This window comes from Pleurodeles waltl, chromosome 3_1, assembly GCF_031143425.1.
Source record: "Pleurodeles waltl isolate 20211129_DDA chromosome 3_1, aPleWal1.hap1.20221129, whole genome shotgun sequence".
NCBI classification, from domain to species: domain Eukaryota; kingdom Metazoa; phylum Chordata; class Amphibia; order Caudata; family Salamandridae; genus Pleurodeles; species Pleurodeles waltl.
The window spans coordinates 762,565,614-762,575,382 of record NC_090440.1 but is presented as its reverse complement, the minus strand read 5'-3'; the positions used below and the strand labels follow the sequence as shown (position 1 = coordinate 762,575,382).

Here is a 9,769-nt window from a genome sequence, read left to right as displayed (position 1 = left end):
TACAAATGCAGGTAATCCTTCTTAAAAGGTTGTGTGTAGGCTTTCCTTCCTCTTCTTGTGTGTTGCCTCTTTGCTGGAGCATGGCACATTACTTGTGTTCTTTCTGCTGCTTATTATCCAGGCACTTCTTTTTCTTTTTAATGAAGAACTCCAAGAACGTTCATGTGTTTTCCATCTGTCTCCCACGTGTACTTCTCTTCGCTCCACCTCCATGCTCCATGTCGCTCTTGGCTGTGTTCTTTCTCCCCCCATGTCTCTACTTGTTCTGCATGCCCTTGTGTGCTTCTCCCTCTGCATTGCTTTTTCACCTATGCACTTCTTCCCCATTCCATGTTGTGCTCTCTCTTGCCTGTATGGTTCTGTTCCCCCACACTCCATGTTGCTCTCTCTCGCCCTTGTTGTGGAGTTCTCCAGCCATCCTCCAATATGCTTCCAACACCGTCCTCCATTAACCTTCCTCCTTCAGTGACCTCCTTGTTGATTCCACCCCTATTCTCCTTGTTGCCTACCTCCCCCACTTTTTAAATGTTTTGGCAATACTTTTTTTTTACCTATCTAACTTGAATCAGTAAATAAAAAGAAGAAAAGTTATCCACACATTTTGAAGGCTCATGCATGTGCCTACAAAATGAGAAAGTGGCTGTTCCTAGTTCTTTTTGGGGGTTCCTCTTTACCATGCTGCACAGCATTGCTGAAATCCACTTCCAAAGCCAATATTTCCCAATAGTGAGACCTGTTGGTTTTGCAAATGCTTGTTTTTGTGTAGGGAGAATGCCAGATAAGTGCCACAACAAAGAATTCATACTAAAATCGAGAAAAAAAATGTGAATCATACACATGGAGTCAGAAAAATGGGGGAAAGTACTGGAGACCTTCCTTCCACAATCTTCTCTGGTTTACCGAATTTTGGTAAGGATGGTGTTCAAAATGGCCCAACAGAGGCTGCTCCAAAATGTTTCCCGTTGGCCCAAACGATAGTATCCAATTAAACGTATTTAAATAGATATTTGAGCTACTTTGGGTGGCAGCACAGAAAGTAGGTTTCTATGCCTCACAGCAGTTTCTAAAGCTATTAATAATTACCTGCATTCAAAAGCATATTTGACACTTTGACACCCACAGGTGTCCAATGAGCAGACGGAAAAATGAAAACATGCGGCTTGGAGACTTCCAGACTTCCAATTTACTCAAAAATACTTTCACACAAAAATTCGAGATACATTTCCTCCACTTCAACTGTATTTGCAGACATGTGAACCTAAGCTTTGGAATACATCCCTGTTGTAATTGACCATGAACAATAGACTGCAACTTGTGTTACTGGAATTCATAAATCATGGGCACATGCCTCAGTAATATATACGATGCAGCTTAGTTGCTGAAGTGTGCAGTTGAACTTGACTGTTCCGGTACGCTACGCTCCTCATTATTACGTTTTTTTTTTGTGGTAATAAATCTACAATGTGAAGGCACTGACCAGTACGTTTAAGAAAGTCTGCATGCATGGCCGAATCGAAGACCACCATTGGTTCAAATTGTCCAATGCTTATGCCACAGCTGGGTCAATGAGTAACAGACTTTAATTAGTCGAAGAGGGCCCTCCCACAGTGACTCGCTTCTCTTTTCTCCCTTATAAAATTCTGCTCATCTGTTAAGGTGTCACTTGCAGTCTCAACATGCCACCGCAGGAGTCGCTCAGTAAAATCCTTCTGCTCATAATCTTAGGGTTCTGCCTTGGACAAGGGCACGGGAATCCCATGGAAGGAAACCAAGGTAATGGAACAGGTAATTCATGGCTTATTTCTGCTCGTTTTGTGAGGTTTTTGTTCGATAATTCATCTATCTCTCGATAAACTAGTGTTATACTCTACCGGTAGTGCAATGTGGTGTTCTAGGTATTAAAAACTGGCTTAACGGAATACATAAGCATAGGGTTTACATAGGCAAATTTGTAGCCAAAAGATGGGGCCACGTCTTTAAAAGGCGGAGCAAGGCCCTGCTCTCCTCCTAGATTTTTCTACCCGAGTCTTTATTGTGACGTGCGCTCGGTGTAAGTGACACTTCGAAGCAAAGCAGGAGGGTAAACCATATGTACTGTAAGAATTTCGCCATTTCAGAGTGTGGTTCGAAGATGAAACATGAAGCATGTATTAATCCATTGGCTTTTAAAATTGTTGCGGCAAAGATTGCATCAGATTGGTATTACCATGATGTCAGATTGATACAAGGATTTGAAAAAAAACAGAAAAGTAAACAATCAGGAAATTGATAGCAGACAGCTCTTTTCCAAATTATTAAACGCACTGCGTTCATGGTCAATCTCTTGCAAGGAAATCTGTTCAAGTTGCGTTTGTGCCTTTTTTATTACCGCCGAATAGTTGTGTTAAATTGCACTGCAGCAGTGGCTCAAGTTCTAACCCGAGCATGGTTGGGTCAGTCTGTCATAGCTCTGCAAGAGGCAACTTGTGCAGGGGCATTACCCAGCCCCCTGCGGCTCAGCGGGACCCCCAACCCTTCAAAAGGCCCCATTCATCCAAGGTGGATGAGTATATGTGAGCTGTGGGAACCTCAGGGGCCCCTAATCACATTCTGCAGGGGGGTCAGGGCATCATTTTATGCTACCCCACTTTGCATGCACATAAATGAGTGAATTGACAGGTCTAGTAGAGGGTGATTCAGTGAACAGGATTTCACATGGACGCCTCTTCTGGAATAAAGTGCAGCGTCATCAGCTTATTTAGAAAGGAAATGTTTGAGTGTTTTCGGAAATGACTGGGACCGTACCATGACGGGCTCCATTGCCTCAGGGCTGAGCCGAGTGGCTGTTTTTATGTGTCTGCAGTAAAATCAATTCGTTTTACCCTACATTTCTCCGAGTTAAAGCTTGATTTTAAGACAGTACAGCTTGGAAACAGTGAGGAAGGCTTTCCTATTTCTGCTTCTGAACTGTGCTGTCTGGAGCTGGCTCATAAACACGGACGGTCTGCGCTGAACCAGCCGAGCTCTTCGTGATTGGCCTTGCTGATGTCTTGGTCCTTTTTACGATCGGCCGCTTTGTGTGTTACATGTTTTATCCTTTTGAGCTGCAACGTATTTTCTGGATGTAGGGTAGTCACTTTTGGTTGTGAGCAGTGAGCATTAGGGTTTGTAGTTTATGTGTTTGTTTTAAATAATAAATGAACATGTCTGCAAAGGACAACAGCTGCCCCAATGGGCGTTCCGGCGCCGTAATAAGGCAGACGTTACAACAATTTGAGGGGGAGGAGGGGGAATTAGTTTTCCATGAAACCAGGCTATGTTGACCCAAAAAAAGCCCAAACTGGTCTTTCGGGTCTGTCTGTTTGGCGTTACCCTATTGCTGATAGACCAAGCTTGTTTGCATTAACCAACCTGCGCAAAAATTGACCACTGACTAGTTCTTTGCCACGATTGGGAAGTGCGCAATTGAAACTTCTTTTGATGTAGATTTTTGTTGAAATACATTATATGTTTTTTTGTTTTTTTTATTCAAAACCTTATAGTTATCTCCTCCACAGAAAATGATTGCCCATGAGACAATTATTATGTCATAGGAAATACTTTTGTGAAGGTTTATTTAGGGTAGACATCAATATACATTAAAATCCATAATAGTGTAGCATAATTAGGAAATTATTTGTATTTATTGACTTTAAAATGACTAAAATTCCACATTACTTCTAGAAACCATATGTTACTCATGCATTTTAAGGGTGCCCTATTCTCAACCTTTATCTTCCTGGGTTCACTTGACACCGGATCTGTGACAATCTGTGACTGCCTGAAAAATTGCTACAATTCATTAACACTTATATGGACATAAATATCTGCTGTAGGACAGCGACGGAAAATCAAAAAATGTTATGAAACGTGGTACGTTTGCTAGGTCAGACAATAATGAAGGACTGAACTATACTATAGCGTTAATAGGCAGTTTGTGGACACGTGTCTTTGTTAAAATATTAAAATCTATAACTTTCATTTGCTTCCTAGGAAGCAGGTGTGGAGCTGAGCCTTTGAATAGGAACCCTTTTGGCATCTTTACTTTACTTTCGCGTATTGTTGGCGGCAAGGAGGCGGCCCGAGGATCACATGCATGGATGGTAAGCAGCGCGAGCGGCCGTGAGATGTACGCCATTAATGTTCAGCGGTGCTGCCCAAAATGGATGGGTTAGTCCGCGCCCTCTACTGAATGGTGCTTTGACACATCACAGGAAGTGCAAGGCAAATGCTTGGCCTGCCACCTTTTAATTACTCGAACGGTTAATTTGAGTTGGTCAGAGGACTTTTCGTTTTGTATTCGCTCGCCCTTGAGGTTAGAGATGGGGATCAGATACATACATATCACCCCTGCTCCCACCGAAAAGGAGCACCAGGGCCCGAACGAACAGTCCATGTTATGATGCATAGGCTCGTGATTAATTTTAATTTTAGGCCCATAATTATACTTTTTTTTGCCCCGCATTTGCGTAATTTTTTGATGAAAAAGCGGCACAAACTTACAGAATATAATTGTATTTTGTAAGTTTGTGCCGCTTTTGCGTCAAAAAAATGACGTAAATGCGGCGCAAAAAAAAGTATAAACATGGGCCTTAATTTGTAGTCCGCGGCACGATTGCGCAAATTGGTACTGATTGTACGTATTATGTTCATGTTGTTGCAATGTGTTTGCAATGTTTTTTTTTTAACCTTCCAATACTACTATGTCGCTGGGAAGTCCATGTTACTTCTGCCGAGATAACAAGCATAGTTCATAATATGTGCCCCGCCGATGTTCGACCAAGCTCCGTTCAAGTTCATGCTATACACTTAAATACATTCTTACATGCATTAATTTGATGCTGCTTGAGGGGTAAAATTCCCCTTAGTTTGGACGTCTGTGGTCCATCTTTTCTGCTACATTTTTGTTGTCCAGTTTGACTTGCCGGCTCTGGCTCGCCTCATGGTGACTCATTGTACAGAATAACAAAGAAGTGACTAGAGGGCTCTGCTCTAGCATGGTTTTGATTAAGACACTGGTTTGCAAGAGCTGTGCCTCAGAATTTAGGTTTGAGTTTCTCAGGCGCTAATTTATTATCTGCTGTTTCAATTGGTTGCCCACTGGTACTGGTAAAAGGAAGCACATTTCCTCCAAGAGCACTTTGTAGCAAGTATGTGTTGTGGTGATAGCTGTATGAACCATGTCAAGGTGTGGCAGACTTCTAGTAACACCATCCCTCTCAAAATTGGTCTCTGTCGTCTGTACTTTTCCTCATTACTGTGATTAATTGCATGAACTCATTTTTAGTACTCAAAAACAGAACCACATAGCGAGGCATATAAAATAATAAAAAAATAACGTAGGATTTGCTATATTTCTTGTCTAATGCAAAACCTTTATTTGACATGAAATAGGTATGGTGTATATCCCAGGATGTATATTACTTGGAAATAAACCTGCCCCAAGGGCAGAGAGTAAGTGCTTCAGGGCCGGTATGCCCTGGGCCTTTTGTGTAAATGTACAAACTAACGTAATTGTAGTCAATTACCCAGATTTCCATGACACATTACCACATTGGGCAGGATGAAATCTGTTTTGCGCATGATAATGGGCAGGGACTATCTCTAAAAGTGATCCTGGTGTAGATAAAATTGTAGAAAAGAAATTACAGTTACACAAATGCATATCCCTTTTTATAAGCGCAACCGTAAACTATAAGAAATCCAGTTCTGGGGCCCCAGTGAAATTCGGTGTTGCTGGGCCCCAGGTGTGTCAGTGGGAGTTTTCAGCTTGCTGTCCTGGTGCATCTGCATCATGGACCTAGTACTCCTTTGAGCACTTGACCGTCTAGCGTAACGAGGCAGAAGTGCTGAAGGCTAGAAGTTCAAGGATGAGTCTGCGGGATGCTAAGTGCTAGAAATGGAGGATGTTTAATAAAACAATATGCTAGCAATGTTTTACTTGGAAAGAAAAAGCATTCTAAGGTGCTCACATCTAAGTACTTTGCACACATATTCAAGTTTTTAGATAGATTAACAAACTGGAACCCTCCTAACAGGGCCTCGCTCAATAACCATGGTGCTAATCAGACACCCTAAAAACTTATCAAAGGGGGCAATTAACCTTGTAAATATAGTCTGTTTCAGAGATATGTGAAGTACCATGTGAAAATCCGTGCACCTATAAGACATCTAAAAATCCCTTAACTCTAAAAATCAACAATACCGCTGAAAAGGTCTATTGTAATAAGATGTGACTGTTAGAGCTGCCATCCTTGGTGTGGTTTTTCTCCGAACATTTTCCCTTTTCTCCCTGATTTTTAGATTATTTTTGTTGGCATTAGGATCCTGAGCACCTTACCCCTGCTAACTAGTGCTAACATGCTTGTGCTCTCTTCCTAAAACATGGCAAAATTGTCCGACACCTATATTTAATTCAAATTGTACCCCATGCACCCATGTTAAATGCTACTAAGTGGGCAGAAACACTCACTGTGTCATTCACTAAGGTAGCCTTCTAAAACATGTTTCAGGCTTGCCAATGCAGCCTGTAGGGCAGTTTTAAATTGCCATTTCGACCTGATAAAACCTTCCTCTTTAAAACTTATAAATCACCCGTAAAGTAGGCCTTAACCACCCCTAGAGCAGGGTGCATGGAATATAAAAGGTAGGACATATGGGTTTACATTTGACATGTCTTGGCAGAGAAAAACTCCTAAATTCGTCTTTACTGTTGTAAGGCCCATCTCTCCCATAGACTAACGTAGGGTTGCCTTATTACACTTAATAAGTGCCAACTTCAGATTAGGAGCAGATAGGGAAATTATGTTTATATTCAAATGAATTGTAATTTAAAGTCCTCTTTAATGGCAAAGTCGGATTTTAAGTTACAATTTAAAAAAATGCCACTTTTAGAAAGTCGTCATTTTTCTACCCAAACCAAATGTGCCTTTCTCCCAGTTCCCTGGATCAGATGGCTGTGAATGTCTCTGATGTTGTGAGTTGTGCAATCCTTCCATACAATGAGACAAAGGAAGCCTAGGTACCAAGGGAGACAGTCTTCCCGACAGGATGGCTAGGGAGAAGCTTTACCCTGTGCTAATTACTTTTCAAAGGTCTTTGCTTGCAGCACACACTGAGAAATCTGACACAGGCCTGCCCTTGCCTTTGTACCCCTAAACAGTTTGGAACCACGACTGGGGGAAGGGGAAGAACTGACAAGAACCGTTTTTGGGGTAGGTAGGGGATTTCCCCACACAAAGGCTGGCACCAGGTATAAAAATGGAACCTTTAGAATCCCCCATTAGAATACTCCTGGACCTGTGGAAGATTCAGCAGAAGGACTGCCCTGCTGGCAAAGAAAGAAGACTGGACTGTCTTGCCTTGAACCCAGGCCTCTAAAAGTAACCGCAAGGGTTAGTTGGCTGACCTCTTGTTTGAGCTACAAGAAAGCAACAAGTGTCCAAAGCCGTGCTCTGCTTTTCCAGCTGACCAGACCCAACTAGACCTGGCCTCGTCTCCTCCGTTGGCCTCTGTGGGAAAGATCCCTGGCTCTACCTCCTAGTGCTGTCCTCAAGGTCCTAGACCCTTGGTTGGAGTCATAGCGTACTCCTCCCTGTGCAACTAAAGGTTTCACTGGAGTCAACACAGACAAATGCAGGAACTTGCATCACAGCACCTCGCAGTTCCTGATTGATGGCTTCACTGGAACCAATGCAGCGCGGTGCAGACCAACTCAGGACCTCACATTACAACACCTCACAGATCCTGATCGGCGCCTTCACCAGAACTGGCCCAGCTCGGCACAGAACCACCCAGGACCTCAAAGTGCTGCACCAAGGACAAAAAGGTAGAAACCCCAGGGGCCAAAATCAATCATATACCCGACCCGTACCCCTTGTGGCAAGTCTGAACTTGTGATTTTGTCCCAGTTCAGTGCAATCAGATAACTGCAGCTGGTGCTTTGTGGTCATTGGCACTATTTCCACCTAAAACTTTAAAAACACACATCTCCAGTTCTACTAGTTGCATTTTTGCCATTTTGGTGTCATTTTATTTATTAACATTGACCAGATTCTTTTAAATTGGTTTTGGATTTTTCTTATGATTTATATTCATGTTATTACTGTTTGGTGCATAAATATGTTACACATTGCTTCTAAGTTAAGCCCTATTGATTTGCACCAAGCTACCAGGGGGTTAAGCACAGGATGACTTACGATTTTTGTGATTCACTCTGAAAAGGATTGCATTTATTATTTGAATGGGGCTTCCACCCCTCCCAACTAATTAACTAATTTCTTACATTGGTGTTCAATGGGAGGATCCAGTACTTGTGTTTGTGCAGTGTTGCTCAGTGGTTTGTGTAAAACTAAGAGTCCCTACCAATAATGTGACATTATAATTGATTTATTTTTATATTCTCTTTGATTGCCCATATTCTTTCCTTTTTCCAAATTTAACTCCTGCCTCACATTTGTGCACCTCCTACTCTTGCTTTAGAAGATAGGTTTGCTGCTCCACAGCATTGATAGCCTCATGGTGACAGAGTTGAAACTCTGCAGTGAGAGAAAGCTGACTGTGGGGAAGAGGGCCACAAAGGTAGACTTTCAAATAGCCCCCAGAGCCTTTGAGGAGGCCCACAGGATATAAATTGCAGCAGAGGAGCAGGAGGGATCAACCCTAAGGATGAGTAGGCGGATATGGAAGATGAGGAAGGAAATGGCCTGGGCATATGCATAGAAGTGTAGCAGCTGGCAAAGGAGGACCACTTGCCCACAGGAGTGAGGTCCCCTGCTAGGGCAGGAAGCCGTGTGTTCTCCCACAACCTGTTCTCTGAGAAGCTGGAGGACAGGAGAGATAAGAGAGAGTTTCAACTGCAGCTAACCAAGTGGAAATTGGAAGCAGCCAAGCAGGAGGCTGCTGAATAAGGATGGCACTGGAAGAGAGTAGTAGTGTTAGTCAAGGAGCAGCGTGAGGCTGAAAGGGCCTTTGTTGTTGGCTCAATGAAGGAACTGGACCTGAAAGTAAATAATCTCAAAGAGTCCAGTGGCAGTGGTTGCAGTGACAATAGAGTGGAGACAGAAGGTAGTGCAACCCTAAAGGCCTGGTGCCTATTTATGTGGTAGTGGATGGTATTGACAAGTGGTTTGCTGCATATGAGGTAGCCCTGCACATGCATAGGGTCTCAGAGGAGGTCGAGGGATCACTTCTGGAAGCATATGCCAAATTATGGGAGGGATCCCTTGTAGGGCTCATAAGTAGTTGACTGGGTGACCTATGTTCTATGACAGCAGCCTTGTCACCCAGTTTGGTCTCACCCCTCATAAGTACAGATTAAAATTTATGGACAGCCAGAAGCTGTCTAACCAGTCTTGAGTGAAGTTTGTGGAATACTATGGGACAGCACTAAATGGTTGGGTGAGGGGATGCAATATGAGTGATGTTGATGGGTGGTTTAACCTGACCATGCTCAGTAATTGCTTTACAGAGTTGTGTCAACACCTGATAGATACCAAGTGCACTGTACCCAAGGAGCTTGCTAAGGAAGAAGATCTTTGGATAAGCACCAGAGTGTCCAAGATTTTACCTGGGGGATCACCATAAGAGTCAATAGTGACACCACCAGGAGAAAGTAGGGGGGAGACAAGGATAAAACCACCAAAGAGTTCTTGCAAGGCCCTTCAAAAAGAGCCTTGAGGGGAAGGGTTCCCGGGCAGTTTTCCGGAGAAGCAGCTCTCAGTTCACTTTTTACCTGACTGGTACATTCAGG

General features: G+C 43.0%; 1 protein-coding gene across 2 annotated transcripts in view; it reads left to right on the top strand.

Moving 5' to 3' along the window:
* Nucleotides 1–1,648: 1,648 nt before the first annotated feature.
* OVCH2 (ovochymase 2) overlaps nucleotides 1,649–9,769 on the top strand; it is a 919,743-nt gene continuing 911,622 nt past the window's right edge. The window contains exons 1-2 of one of the 2 annotated variants that reach the window (XM_069223557.1): nucleotides 1,649–1,773; nucleotides 4,012–4,121. In XM_069223557.1, the coding sequence (XP_069079658.1) occupies nucleotides 1,677–1,773; nucleotides 4,012–4,121 (207 nt within the window). In that variant the 5' untranslated portion in view covers nucleotides 1,649–1,676. Of the gene's footprint in view, nucleotides 1,786–4,011; nucleotides 4,122–9,769 lie in introns of both variants that reach the window. The other variant, XM_069223556.1, reaches the window with a different exon arrangement.